Source organism: Rana temporaria, chromosome 4 (assembly GCF_905171775.1).
Source record: "Rana temporaria chromosome 4, aRanTem1.1, whole genome shotgun sequence".
In the NCBI taxonomy this organism is placed as follows: domain Eukaryota; kingdom Metazoa; phylum Chordata; class Amphibia; order Anura; family Ranidae; genus Rana; species Rana temporaria.
In genome coordinates this window covers 244,128,836-244,144,581 of record NC_053492.1, presented here as the reverse complement: position 1 = coordinate 244,144,581, position 15,746 = coordinate 244,128,836, and the positions used below count along the sequence as shown (strand labels likewise).

Genomic DNA, 15,746 nt, shown 5'->3' with positions numbered 1-15,746 from the left:
AACATGTTGAAAATGTATATATTTTATTCTGCAGTTTATTTTTATAAGCAGATCACACATTCCTGCTTGCATTGAGTATTAGAATGGTATCATTTGGTTTCTAATGCTGCATTCTATTTTTTCCCCCCCGCATTGCTCTGCTGCCAAGGATGTGACTGATTTATTTGGCACCGATTTACCGATCGAAGGGGGCAAAGGTGGTGAGTTTGCTTGGCGAGATGGTCCTTTTCTGTCAGCCTTAAAAGCTGGACACTGGATTGTATTGGATGAAGTAAGTTACTTTTTGTCTTTTATTTATTCCCCCGTTTTGTTGCATTTTAAGACCGATTGATTTGCTTATTTTTAGTAAAATGCATAACTTTCATTTACCTCTTTTGAGATACTGAAAGTAACTGCTAGATGCAGTGATGTTTTTTTGTGACTTTTTCTCTGTTTTCCTTTTTGTTTTCAAGGAGTTAAAATGATGTAAGCGTGATCCTATTTTACATATGCTTTTTTAATATAAAGTATTTTAGAGAATTGCGAGTTGTATAACCACATTAAGGTTTCCTAAAAGGGACTTCTTAGAACCAGTTTTCTGTCCTTTTTCACACAGCTCAATCTTGCTTCTCAGCCGGTACTGGAAGGATTGAATGCTTGCTTTGACCATCGGTCTGAGGTGTACATACCAGAATTAGGCATGGCATTTCAAGTGCAACATCAGAAAACAAAGATCTTTGGTTGCCAGAACCCTTTCCGGCAAGGAGGTGGTCGAAAGGGACTCCCACGGTCTTTTCTGAATAGGTTTACACAGGTACAAAGACTTACATCCTATAATAGAGTTGTGGGACCAAATTTAAAGACTGCTGTTTAACTCTGGATTCAGAATATTAGTTTAATAAATTCTAATTAATAGTATAGATCAGGCAATCAAATCCTTTATATTCTTACCATAAATTGTAGTTTGACTTTTTGTTGAGTTGGATTTAACAATATTGACTGGGTATCTAATTCTTAAAATACCCATATCTATAATACAGCTGTGCAGATTTTAAAATATAACCAGCTGCAGGGGGGAGGAATCTCTGTCCACTGTCGCAGAGGAAGGAGAGTGGGGTCCGCATGAACATGTTACACGTTGGCCCTAAATAGGGATATAACCTGTTTAAAAAAATGAACCTATCCTTTATTGAAAGCTACAAATAGTTTAAAATAAAAATATTAGCCACTTCTCGACGGGAGGGCGTAAATGGACGCCCCCCACCGCCTTCCGGCGCTTCTATCTGCTCACCCGTCCGATCGGGGACTTGTCATGCCCTACTTCTATTACGAGAGATGTTTTTATTCCTTGTAATAAAAGTGATTACATTTTTTTTTTTAAAGGGAAAGTGTAAAGAAAAAAAAAAGGTAAAGTGCTTACACACAGAAGCAAATGCATACGTACGTCACACCCACATATGTAAACGGCATTCAATCCACACACAAGGTATCGCCTCAAACCTGAGAGCGACAATTCTATTCCAAGGCTGCCTCTAACTCTAAACCAGTAACCTGTAAAAAAATTGAAAGCGTTGCCTATGAAGATTTTTAAGTACCGAATCGCTTGGCATCATTCCACGAGCGTGCGCAATTGGAAAGCGTGACGTGTCGGGTATCTATTTACTCGGCGTAACATCTACACATTTTACAAAAAAATTGGGCTGACTTTAGAGGGGTTTTTTTCTTTTAAATTATGCATTGGTTTTAATACTAAAATTCTTTTGTCCTCTTAGGTGTTTGTGGATCAACTTTCAACATGTGATATGGAATTCATAGCCAATACCCTCTTTCCCACCTTGGGTGAAATTGTTGTTTCTAAAATGGTTGCTTTCAACAACCAGGTATAGCAAGCTAGTTTGGTTGTTTTTTCCTTTCGTTTTGTACTTGTCGCTTTGCTTTTGTGGGTGCCGAATAGGGGTGCAACGGATAAAAAAAATGGCTTGGATCGATCCTCGGATCAGAGTTACAGATTGGATCATTTTTCAGATCAGCAAAAAAAAGACTTATCTTGTTGCACCCACCTGAGTTTTATATTTCATTTTTTTTCAACACAAAACGGAGCTTATGTGCTTAAATACAGTATATGTAAATCTGACGGACTGTTTACATGTTAAATTTTAAAAGCCGCAGCAAACTTGCTGACCTTACATGCTTGCTAATGTGAAAGAACACCTCTGATTTTCACATTTAACTAAATGTGAAATGTTAAAATCAGAGGTGTTCTGTCACATTAGAAAGCATGTAAGGTTTGCTGCTGCTTTTAAAATTTAACATGTAAATAGTCCGTTGGATTTCCAAACACTGTATTTAAGCACATAAGCTTCGTTTTGTGTTAAAAATAACTGTGAAATCTAAAACTCTGTTGGGTGTAACAAGATGTCAGCTTGCCCCCTTCTCGCTATCAATCCTGTGCACTTCCTGACGAGGCAGCCGCCGCCGGGTGTACCAAGATGGCCGCTGCTCCAGAGCTAGGCCGAAACCGGGGACTTTCCTATTGCTGAGGCTGCAAAGCGTTCCGCGGATCGCGTGGTGTGCCGATCCGAACAGGGTGACCTGTTCGAATCACGGAGCGGTGACGATCGTTGCACCACTAGTGCCCAAGTACATTTACTAGATTTAATTTACTCTAGCGTGTTTCAATAGTTTCGTAAACTCTGCAATCCATTTTTTAAATGGAGGATTAACTAAAATGTGTTTTTTTATTTGACATGGATTTCTACATAGAATTGACACGTCAGTAGTTTTGTGTATGGATGATTGCTTTTAGACCTTTTTACTCTATTCATTGTTTACCTAATTTATTCAATTTTCTTTTAGATGAGAATGGTTAAGTAGAAATAAGTGTAGAATATATATATTGTTATCTTATATGTTGTTAGACCACCATTTGGCATCCAATACTGCCTGAATTTTGCTGGAAATTGACAAATAAGTCTTAACTGGTGAATATTGGAATCTGCTATCACTCTTCATGCAAAAATCTGGGTCACAATCCTGTGCAATGGCCTTTTTTGTCTTTCAGTCAGTTGACCATGTCGACTGCGCTTATGCATGTCAATGAAATAGAGAAAGTTGCGCAAAAAATGCTAAAATAACAAAATGGTCCAAACTGTACTAAAACAGTCACAGTGACAAAAAAGAAAAATCTAAAGAGCAAAGCAGTGTGCACTTCTGAATCAAGTGCTTGTATATGAACAAGCCAAACCAACACTGAAGTTAGGATGTGCCCTTACCACAACAGGTGAACCATCTATTACGCAATGTTAAAACCAAAATGAGTTGTATCAGTTGTAGTGTGTCCTGGGAACTAAAATGCAGATGTCAGACTCTCCAGCCGTCTGTCCCACACTCAATATGAATCATCTGGTAGTTCGGATTTTTTTTTTTTTTTTAGCACACATTTCTCTGTTTTATTGTGTATATTTCTCACATTTTGTTTCTGCTTTTTTCAGTTCATATACACAAGCGCAGTATTTTGACGCTTTTGCTTATCAGACTAAGGTTTCCCAGAAACTGTATGTGCTGTCACAACCTTTTAAAACTGTACCCCGTAACACTGAAAATTGACAACTTCAGTCAGAGGGGCATCAGCTAAGCGAGCACCAACAATTTTCCTCTTCGAAACCTAGTAAGCTCTGATATGACTGTTGCATCACTTCAACTTTCACTGAGAAACATGTCGCTTTCACACCTGCAAATTATGTAGCGTTTCTATATTTTTATCCAACCCCTGTATGTGTTTTTTCATAAGTGGTAGACAACATTAGGACAACAGAAATTGGCAAAAACAAAGGTGGCAGAATAGTTGCAGCAATAATTATTTTGTTTGGAACAAATCAGTTGCAGTGCTAATCTCTTTTCTAGGTTGCCCTGGAAGTAATGACTCAGCGAAAATGGGGTCAAAAAGGAGGACCTTGGGAGTTTAACTTGAGGGATCTGTTCCGTTGGTGTCATCTTATGCTGCACGATCATTCACCAGGAAGCTATAATCCATCTCAACATGTGTTTTTGGTCTATGGTGAACGAATGAGAACAAAAGAAGACCGGCAAATGGTTAGTCCGCACAGGAGTATGAAAGCATTATTTGTAAATGTTACTAACTTTTCTGTTTAATTTTACTTTGCACTCTCTTTTAAAACATTAGAATGTCCGATGGTAAAACTTGGCTACAAAGTTAAGGAACACCAGGCCCAGTAATAAAGAGAAACAAAATCAGTCTGGGTAAGGGGGAGTTGCTACTACTGAGCCAATGTGGCATATGTATGTGCGGACAAGGAACACGCTAACAAGAGAAGTTAGTTGACCTAATTGGTCTGCTACAGCTCCTTCATTGTCTGTCTGACTTGGGACATGCAGTTATCAAAGCTTAAATTGATTAAATCGTTTTTTTCTTTCTCGTACACCACAGGACACAGAGCCTTAGTAATTACATAATGGGTTAAGGGTCACCAGTGGTGATTGGACACTGGCACAACCATAATAACCCCTCCCATCAGGGAAGTACCTCCGTTTTTTTGCCAGTGTCTAAAGGTGTTGGACGCGTGTAGGATGTGCTAAGGAAAGCTCTGCCTAAGAGACCCTCTGGGGGTAAAAGGAGCTATGCTTTTGGATCCATCCAAGACGCCAAATAATTACCCTGAAACTGGATGGGACCCGGGCCTCATGCACGAGGCGTCTCCTGTAATGTCTCTCTGCGGAGGACTGGCCTCTAGGGTCCAGGACTTTCACTATATACCCTAAAAGTCCTGGTAAGAGTCTTTTGCAAGGCCCAGGGGAGAGGTTTCCTTTAAATAGGAACCCATATCCCTGAAGGTTGGCGCACACAAAGCCCGCCGAGATGGGTGAAGATAGGTACTGTCTGCATTTTTTCAGCAGAAAAACCTGCGGCAGGGATGAAGGTAAGAGAAAAGGAATCCTAAGAATCTTAAGGACCTTTTTTAATTGTGAGGTAGGGTGTCTTCTCTTTTTTGGCCACTAGAGGGAGTAAAGAGCTGATTTTTTACTCACCTCACTCTGTAAAGTGTCAGATCCGCAGGACAAGCACACTTCCTCCGCTGCAGTGTTCTGCATAAACATGGTCACCGCTCCTCTCCTCCCAAACACTGGGTAAGTACCCAGCACAGCCCGGATAAGCAGGGGGAGGCTCTCCCATGTCCCAGGGCAACCGCCATAGTGCCCTAGGTTGTGCGCACGGGGGCGCGCTTTATCGGCGGTGGGGGTGGGGGAGGGGGATTACAAGCGTGCACGTGTGCAGGAGCCATACAGGGATCTCGAAGGCCGGCTCAGGTAAGTATTAAAAGGTGCTGGGGTGTCTGATGCACACCAATTTTTTATCTTCATGCCTTAAGATAAAAAACCTTTTGACTTTACAACCACTTTAATTATTTGACTGCAGTATAAAAAAGGGAAAGTATACTAGCCTGACTATGCTTTCTGTCAGGGTTCTGTAAATATCAGGACATGGTTGGAATCTTTCTAAGCCAGCAGGCTGATGTAGATTATCCTGATAACCTTTAATAAGTGTTCTAGGATATATATATAAATAGCGTGTTTAGCCATTGATTCTAATGCTCTTATTCATTTAGGTAATTTCTGTGTTCAAGCGGGTGTTTGGACAGGATCATGTTCCTTACTTGGGGACTCGGCAGTTTTACCTTACACCTCAGATTGTGCAGGTAACATAAAATTATACCAGCTTTTGGCAAATGTAATGTTTTACGCTGATGGTATTCTACCTTTTTAGCTTTGTGATAATAAAGGAAATATCTTACCCTTTTAAAGTGTTTAAAGCAGGGCTCGACAAATCCCGGGCGCCAGGTCGCCATGGCGACTAGAAATGGGGTCCTGGCGACTTGAATTGGAAGGGGGGCAAAAAATAATTTTTTTTTTTTTGTGAGCTGGGGCCATCTGGTGGTGAGCCGTTGGTATTACAAGTTATTACCACCAGATGTGAGCTGGCACCATCTGGTGGTGGCCGTTGGTATTACAAGTTAAGCATTACAAGTTAAACAGCAATTCTAATGTTGTTTTTCACTGCCATCTTCTTCCCTCTAATTAGAACCCCCAAACATTATATATATTTTTTATCCTAACACCCTAGAGAATAAAATGGCGATCGTTACAATACTTTCTGTCACGCCGTATTTGCGCAGCGGTCTTACAAGCGCACTTTTTTCGTGAAAAAATTACACTTTTTTTAATTAAAAAATAAGACAACAGTAAAGTTATCCCCATTTTTTTTTTTATATTGTGAAAGATAATGTTACGCTGAGTAAATTCATACCCAACATGTCACGCTTCAAAATTGCGTCCGCTCGTGGAATGCCGACAAACTTTTACCCTTTAAAATCTTCATAGGCGACGTTTAAAAAAAATCTACAGGTTGCATGTTTTGAGTTACAGAGGAGGTCTAGGGCTAGAATTATTGCTCTTGCTCTACCAATCACGGCGATACCTCACGTGTGGTTTGAACACCGTTTACATATGCGGGCGCTGCTCACGTATGTGTTCGCTTCTGCGCGCAAGCTCGTCGGGACGGGGTGCGTTTTCTGGCTCCTAACTTTTTTACCTGGCTCCTAGATTCCAAGCAAATTTGTCAAACCCCGGTTTAAAGAATAAAGTGTTCATGTACTTTCATTTCACATAACCTTTCCTGTTCTAGATGAAAATTGCTCCCATTTACATAAACTCATTAAATTTATGGCCATATTTTTAGGGGTTGTAAAGGTAAAAAATGTTTTCCCTAAATAGCTTCCTTTACCTTAGTGCAGTCCTCCTTCACTTACCTCATCCTTCGATTTTGCTTTTAAATGTCCTTATTTCTTCTGAGAAATCCTTACTTCCTGTTCTTCTGTCTGTAACTCCACACAGTAATGCGATACTTTCTCCCTGGTGTGGAGGAATCCTCTTGAGGGGGGGCGGGGGCAAGCAGGAGGGTCAGGACGCTATCTACTTTGCAGATAAAGGAGCTGTGTGTTAGTGGGCGTCCTGACACTCCTGCTCGCCCCTCCCCCCTCAAGAGGCTCTCTCCACACCAGGGAGAAAGCCTCGCATTACGGTGTGTAGTTACAGACAGAAGAACAGGAAGTGAGCATTTCTCATAAGAAATAAGGACATTTGAAATTAAAATTGAAGGATTAGTTAAGTGAAGGAGGACTGCACTAAGGTAAAAAAAGCTATTTAGGGAAAAAATGTTCTTACCTTTACAACCCCTTTCAAGTCTTTTATGTATTCTCATAGACACAAGAGCCATTCTGCCACAAATAAAGTTTGTGGACACATGTCCCTTTTTATAATGCTGTAGAGGACCTCTTTGGTATTATTGGAATACCAGATGCCCCTTAACCACTTAAGGACCAAGCCTATTTTTTACACTTGCTGTTTACAAGTTAAAATCATTTTTTTTTGCTAGAAAATTACTTGGACCCCCTCAAACATTTATATATATATATATATATATATATATATATATATATATATATATATATATATATATATATATATATATATATATATGTGTGTATATATATTTTTTTTTTTCAGATACCCTAGAGCAGTGGTTCTCAACCTGGGGGTCGGGACCCCCTCGGGGGTCAAATGATGATTTGCCAGGGGTCACCAAATCCTAGGCTGTTCCTGAAGCCCCCACTGTTCTCCCAGGAAGGGAGATAAGAGGGGGAGAGAAAGGAAAAAAATAGAGAGAAAGAAAGACCGAGGGAAAGATGGGGGGGAAAAAAACAAGGAATTAGGATAGAGAGAGATAAAAGGGAAAGAAAGGAGAAAAAAGAGAGAGAGTGGTACATCCTAAAATGTACCAAAAGGGGTTTTAATACTGTACGAGTGGAAGGCACTCAGGGAGCGCTAAATATCCGCGGTTGAGTGGGGGCGATCATTCCCTCACTCGACTTCCTGCTCATCAGGGAAAAGCATCGGATACATCAAAGTAGCAGCATATATCGACGGTGGGCAAGTCCGTAAGTGGTTAAAGCAGTGGTTCTCAACCTCTCTAGTGCCGTGGTCCCTTGATAAAATTTCCCAAGTTGTGGGGACCCCCAACAATAAAAAAAATTTCGAAGTGTGGGCTGTCGGCACCCAAGGCAAGACAAGTAATTTGCACCCCTAACCATTGGACAGTTAGCGCTCCCTGAGTCCCTTCCACTTTGAACGGTATTAAAACCTCATATGGTACATTTTAGGATGTACCACTCTTCTCCTTTATTTCCCCTTTACCTCTCTCTATCCCAATGTCTTACCCCCCCCATCCCTCTCTAGCCTTCTTTCTTGTTCTTTCTCTTATTCTCTCCCTTTATCCTTTCTTTCACCCCCTATTTTCCTCTCCCTTCCATGTATTCTCTATTTGTATTCCTTCTCTTACTCCTTGGGGGGGGGGGGGGGGGGGGGGGTGGCAGTTGTGGGGGAGTTCTGATCAGCCAACTTAGGTAAACTTGATCAAGGTCATCTGCTGATCTGAGAACTGTAGTGGGGACCTTTTTAATGGCAACTATAATCATAGGTAGTGTTACCCACTGTGTCTCAGACTGTAGCGTCTCATAGCAGAGACACCTATGCTGAAGTCAGGAGATTGGGTTTCCTTTAGCCCCTCCCATCTCACAATCCTCATCAGTCAGCGAACATCTAGTCTCTGCCCCCCAGCCATGCCGTTAACTGAATGGGCGGCTGCAAAGAGGCTAAGTGGGTGGACTTGAGCTCCAGGAACTCCCGCAAAAAGGCTGGGAGAGTGGTGCGGGCTTAAGGAAAAGCCCAGGATTTGGTGACCCCTGGCAAATCAGCATTTGACCCCCGAGGGGGTCCCCACCCCCAGGTTGAGAACCGCTGGGTTAAAGGCTTTACATGTGTATTTGTTGCCTAAATTTGCATTAAGCACAAGAGAATTATTTGGCGCAATAAATATCTCTATATTAAAACATTTCAATTATTCTGACTAACTATAATGGAAAGGTCTGGGCAGAAAGAAAAAAGTGGAAGTGTTTGTAAAAGCAGGATACATACGAAAATGTACAGTAATGAGTTTATACAGCAAGACCACGTGTGTGTGTGTGTGTATATATATATATATATATATATATATATATATATATATATATATATATATATATATATATATATATATGTATATATATATATATATATATATATATATATATATATATATGTATATATATATATATATATGTGTGTGTGTGTGTGTGTGTGTGTGTGTGTGTGTGTGTGTATGTATATATATATATATATATATATATATATATATACGTGTATAATAAAAACACACACACGAAAAAAGCAAATACCCTCCAAGAAATATATGAAGATAGTATTTATTGATGGAAATGTAAAATTATTTAGGTGCAAACATTGGTACAAAGTACAATATTTGATCGTTGATGCGTGGTATTTGTGGATATTCAGCCCGAAACGTTTCAGGACAACTGCGGGGTCCCTTCATCAGGGACATTCAAAGCCAGGTGTAACTACCATAGCACATTCTGAAAACAAGACAAAAGAAAAAAGAAACCTAATGGAAAAACAAATTGCACATAATCATCATGAACAGGGGCAGAGCAGGAACATCGTTGAGGCAGGGCTTGGGAATCACCTACCGATCAAAAGAACTAGCACATATACCTCCAGACACTATGCCAACTAGTGGGGTGTGGCCGTGGAATCAGAGAATGCCATGAGGGAGTACAGAATAGAAATAGATACTTAGAGTAACCAAAGTTCAACGTGGCTAGGCACAGATTTATTCAGAGCCCAAATTTAATGGGTAGCACTGATGGAACACAAAGCTCCTGACACAAACACCTGAAAAGGAAAAAATAGCATCTTTAAGTAGGAATCTTTGTCTTTCCAGACAAAGAAAGACCAATATTATCCAATAGGGCAAAATCCTTAGTATGGGTGTCTGCTTATAAACCTTTTCAGGCGTTTCAGTGCCAGGAACTTTGTGTTCCATCAGTGCTACCCATTTATATTGTGTTTTGAATAAATCTGTGCCTAGCCACGTAAAACTTTGGTTACTCTTAGTTAAGTATCTTTCTATCCTGTACTCTCCCCTCGGCATCCTCTGTGATTCCACGGCCGCACCCCACCAGTCGGCATAGCGCCTAGAGGTATATGCAGTACTAGTTCTTTTGATCGGTAGGTGATTTCCCAATCCCAGCCTCAACGATGTTCCTGCTCTCTGCCCCTGTTCATGATGATTATGTGCAATTCTTTTTTTTTTTTTGTTTTTCTATTTTGTTTCTTTTTTCTTGTTTTGTTTTCAGAATGTGCTATGGTAGTTACACCTGGCTTTGAATGGCCCTGATGAAGGAACCCTACAGTTGTCCTGAAACGCGTTGGGCTGAATATCCACAAATACCACGCACCAACGATCAAATATTGTACTTTGTTTTTATTAGTTCTACCAGTGGCGATGTTTGCACCTAAATATTTTTATAGTTCTATCAATAAATAGTATTTTCATATATTTCTTTATATTTCTTCTCCTTTTATTGCCTTTAAAGTCCCTATTTACCTTAGGGGGTATTTTCTTATTTCATACCTACACTGGGATTGGCAACTTCCTTGGGTCCCACTGGTGGATTCATATACAAATACAGTGGAACCTCAGATTACGAGCATAAGGAGAATGCTCGTAATCCAAAGTACTCGCATATCAAAGTGAGTTTCCTCATTGAAGTCAGTGGAAACAAAAATTTGTTCCGTATTGACTTCAATGTGATGCAATACCGCATGCGGCCGGAGGGGCGCCGGAGAGCCTTGGAAACAGCCGAAAAGGCCGGAAGACACTTCAGCTGACCTCAGCAAGACTTCCTACTTAAGATTTTTGAGCTGTGCTGTCCTCGGGCCTTTCCATGCATTTCTGAACTGCGCCGATCGTCTGCGATCAGCTGCGTTCGGCTCTGGCGCCCCCCACCTTAGGCCAAAAGCGGCGCTGCACACCGATTTTGGCCTGAATCATGCTTGTTTGGTGAGACAACACTCGCAAACCGAGTCACGATTTTTTAAAATACAGTGGTCATATTGCGAAACGCTCGTTAACCGCGTTACTCGCAATCCGATGTTCCACTGTATATACAGTACAAATTTAGGATTTGCTGCTATGGAGCTAGGAATGTTTTTTTTTTTTTTTAACTTGGCAGGTGTTATGTCTTGTCATTTTTTCGGTTGGTTGGGTGTAATGTGTTTTTGTAATTTTTAACCTTCAGGTTGGCTACTCGTTTCTTGCCCGGTGCACGGAATATCCTCCTGCTTCACAAACAAATCTGTCTCTTCTTCATCATTCTCTACAATCACTTGAAGGAGTTATGAAGTGTGTGGAGATGAACTGGATGGTTATCCTCGTGGGTCCTGCAGCTTCAGGGAAAACTAGCCTTGTTCAGCTTCTGGCTTTCCTGACAGGCAACAAGCTGAAAGTTATGGCCATGAATAGTGCTATGGATACTACAGAGCTCCTCGGTGGATTTGAACAGGTGCATATATAATCTGTGATTGTAAATATTTTTAGTTTGACTAGGAAGTTCTGGTTGGTTTTGATTTTATTTTAATACAAATTCCTGTTTTAGGCGGATATAAACAGACCATGGCAGCAGCTCCTAGAGAAGGTAGGAAATGCAGTCACAACCCTAGTAAGAGACGGTCTCCTTGCTTCAGACCTCTCTTCAGATGAGACAGAAATTTTATTGCGATCCTGGAGCCATCTGAACCTTAATCACAAGCCCAAAACAGTAGCAGAAGGTGGCAGAGGCATTACTACAGAACTATTTAACAAACTAGAGACAGTTCTGCTGCAAATCCAGAGACTGAATGGAAAACTCAACTCCTTTTCAAAAGCAGGTATGAAATCCTATTCATGTGTTCGCATGGTGTGGGAAAAGTTGTCTTGATGCAATTTAGCGAAAAACATCTTACCTTGTTGGAACAACAGAATTGACCTATACAGGCGGTCGGTCCCCTAGTTGCAAATTACTCTTGCTTACAAACGGAGGGAGACAACAGGAAGTGATAGGAAATCTACCCCTAGGAAGGGAAACTCACTCCTGTAAGAGTTATTATGGTAAAAAGGTGTCTCCACTGAAGCTTTATCACCAATCTTAGTTTCCACAACAACCCAACATTTTCAAAAGCCAATTGTCATTGGGTCAGAAAGTGAGGTGAAATCTTCTGAATGAGGCGCAGACAGCAAAAAAAAAAACGTTACAGGAATGTTAATCCTTCCCTATGCTATATAAAAAGCTTAAAAATAGTTTTTTTTTTTTTGGCTGGAGCTTAAAAAATTTACCTGTTTCGACTTAGATTCAACTTGAGAACAGACCTACAGACCCTATCTTTGTAATCCGGGACCGCCTGTACCTTAAATAATGCCAATACTCTCTATCCAGAGTAGGCAACCTGGGGCCCTCCAGCTGTTGCAGAACCACAAGTCCCATCATGCCTCTGGGAGTAATTGTAACTGGCAGCACAGCTGCTGTCACAACAGCTAGAGGGCTCCAGGTTGCCTACACCTGTCCTATATTCTGTACCCTACCCAAGGTAATGGGCAGCATACACTGTTGAACTGATCTCCTGTCCCCCCCATGAACATGCCTCAGGGTTGGCCATGCATGATTTTGTTTCTTTTTAATCCTAATCTAGGCAAGAATGAGTGTTGAATAGATGTTTTCCTTGATGGTTTTCTATATGGGGATGTGGGAAAAGCACTAGCAGTTATCGAAGTTTGATTATTCCAGCTGGGAAACCGTGAAGCAGATTTTTCCCTTTTTTTTTTTATTCCTTCTACTGACGATTGCTCAGTGATTGGCACATTACAATTGGCTGTATTTTAGCTCAGTGAACTTATAAGGTCAAAAGGCTTGGTGAACTTTTTCAAGCTATAGTGTGCAATAGGCCTTGTAAGTTGCAATTTTTTACCAATATACAAGAACATGGGGAACATTTACTTTAACTGCTACTTTTCTTTTGTTGTAAATGTGATGAGCAATAAATACTACTGGAAAAAATTATTGCATGAAATAAATGACATGTTTTTTTTTCGGGTACCAATTTCAGAGTTTACTGCCATTTTGGACCATTTACACTACTTTAAGGACCAGCTTCTTAATTCAGTAGAGGGACAGAGCAGTGGGACCTTTGAGTGGGTGGATGGAATGCTGGTTCAAGCTCTACAGTCTGGGGACTGGTTACTTATGGATAATGTCAACTTTTGCAGGTAAGTTATTGATTATTACATTTTTTTAATCTACAGTAATGACCAATTTTGACTATATTTGGCGAATTTCAAATGTTAAGATTTGATTTAACACAGAAAACTTGGTGTTTCCCACATTGCCAGTGTTAACTTCAAATTATATGAACAACCGTAACATGGATTGAAGTTCAAAGTTTTGGCGCACACTTGTTTTCTAAATGCTCTTAGTAAGGGCCATTTCACACTGATCAGTTTTTGTATTGTTTCAGTTTTTGCATTCCCCCTGTCTGAACACAATAGCACAGCGTGCTCCTCCTTTTTTTCCCCGTTATATCCCAGCCGAGTTAAGGGGGCGGGGACTAGTAGTTTTGTCCAGGCTTTATAATCTTAATCTGGATCAGTGTATCTTATGTTGTTGTTACAGCTACACTGCTCAGGTCAGTAAGCCCCTGTTCACACTGTTTCGACTTATCATGCGATTTGACCGTTGAAAATCGCATAATTATTTGTTCCTATGGGAACGTTCAAATCGGTGCGACTCCGACTTGCACTGATTTGAAAGGCTATTTTTAGCAATTTCATCTGCTACTTGCATTGACATCTGTGTATGAAATCGCTCAGATGACGGCAAGCCGCACATAAAATTGCACTAACCAGCGGCTTTGAAATTGCTCCAAAATGATGCAATTTCACAGTGAACTAGGTCTAAGAACATATATGTATTTGTATGTTTGTTTTATGTATAAACTGTTTGAAGATTAGCCTTGTTCACACCGGTGCGATTTGACATCTCCAAATCGCATGAATAGTCACACCCTGTTGTCAGCAATGGAACCGTTCAAATTGCCACGACTCATGTCGCAGCGACTTTGCAAGGTTCCCGCACTACGTTTTTTTTTTTTGAAGGCCAGATGGTTTTCTTCCAAGTGGATGTCCGTGGGTAGAGCGTTCCATAGCCGTTCCTTGACCTGATAGTTTTACCCCCCTGATCGCCCCAGTACAGGTTTTAGTGTCGGTTAGGTCAGCGTCAATCCCAGGCAGCATCAGATTAGTGCCAGTAGCGCTAAGACCCACGCACACACCATTGACCTTCCTTACTAGTTAGGATAGTGTTTATATGGATCAATATCTTTGATCTGATAAGGACTATATTAGTGTGCCCAGACACCTGCTAGCACCTGCGGTTAGCCCCTCTGCCCAGCCCACCCATGTTCCGTATCAATAGTTCACTGTCACTTACAAAATGCAGCACACAACTGCAGTGTTGGCAGAGGAATGCTAACATTTAAATTTTTGGTAGTGATTTAAGCAGTCTGACAACCAGGTGCTCGTTTGCCCATGAGTCGCACTAGCTGTACCTATAAATTTAGAGGCCACAATGTCTAAACTGTATACAAACCGGTAGAGAGCAGCAGGACATGATTATGGATGGCTCTGACAATGGCGTAGTGTTCCCTGCTAAGGTCAAGCTTACTCGACCCTGTTCTTCTGTTGAGGTGCATAGTGTCCTACCCACTGCGTTTATCCAATCCTGATTGAGAGTCCTCCACTTCTGCAACGCCCGTACCCCCCCCCCCCCCCCTCCCGTTCACTGGCCAAACCGTAAATCAGGTGGAAACGGGCGATTTTACTTCTCTTGATGACTGTTGGCTGTGTTTTTTTACAGCAGATCTCTACAGATTCATTGTGGACACTGGTCCATTTATCGCTGCAAATCTGCAGTTGACCCTTGCCAGAGAATTTTCCTTGAAACCTATTATGGTTCCCGAATTTAAGACTTTTCTGGGCATATATCCCTCCTCATAGGCACTACTAAAAAGTGTGCATTGCGGTCATATTAGTCCATTGACCCAATTCATCACATGCCCGTGTTCTCTGCTTCCGTGACCAGGACCTGATACAAGCAGATATTGCAGTTCACGCAATACCCTGGATACGATCGACTGCACAAAATTCAGCCCCTCGTAAACCACTTCAACCAACAATTCACAGCCTTTTTTATTCCCGATCAAGTTGTCTACGTTGATAAGTCCCTGATTACGTTTTCTGGCCGCTTGTTTTTCAAACCGTCTCTCCCCAGCAAGCGTACCAGATATGGGGTCAAGTTGTATAAGCTTTGTGACAGGGGAAACAGGCTATACATGTAGTTTTATGGTTTGAGGGAAAATACAGCACTGTGGAGCCCTCCAACTGCCCAGAATACATGGGGAACAGCGGTAAGATTGGTTTGGAACTTGGTGTCACCTTTATTCGGAAAGTGCTACCACAATTATTACACAAGCGTGCCACTTTTTAGACACCCTTTTTGATTGTGGCACCGTGCGATCGAATTGCTGGGACATCACCCAATGGCTTATAGAGTCCCAACTTAAATGGGGGAAAAAGAGAGCCTGCTTGAGATGTAATAAATTGCAGTGAAGTGGAAGGACACACGGAATGTTTTCGTTCTGTCCTCCATTCACGCATATATGACAGTCGAAATTCCAACAGCGACTGCTGTTGTGAAGCCCCTGCGTGT

The 15,746-nt window shown here is 41.2% G+C and overlaps 1 protein-coding gene across 1 annotated transcript in view; it reads left to right on the top strand.

Moving 5' to 3' along the window:
* MDN1 (midasin AAA ATPase 1) overlaps window positions 1-15,746 on the top strand; it is a 354,267-nt gene that overhangs the window by 154,506 nt on the left and 184,015 nt on the right. The window contains 8 exon segments of the mRNA XM_040347762.1: window positions 149-271; window positions 596-793; window positions 1,752-1,859; window positions 3,883-4,071; window positions 5,604-5,693; window positions 11,250-11,513; window positions 11,607-11,877; window positions 13,090-13,249. Coding sequence (XP_040203696.1) covers window positions 149-271; window positions 596-793; window positions 1,752-1,859; window positions 3,883-4,071; window positions 5,604-5,693; window positions 11,250-11,513; window positions 11,607-11,877; window positions 13,090-13,249 — 1,403 coding nt within the window.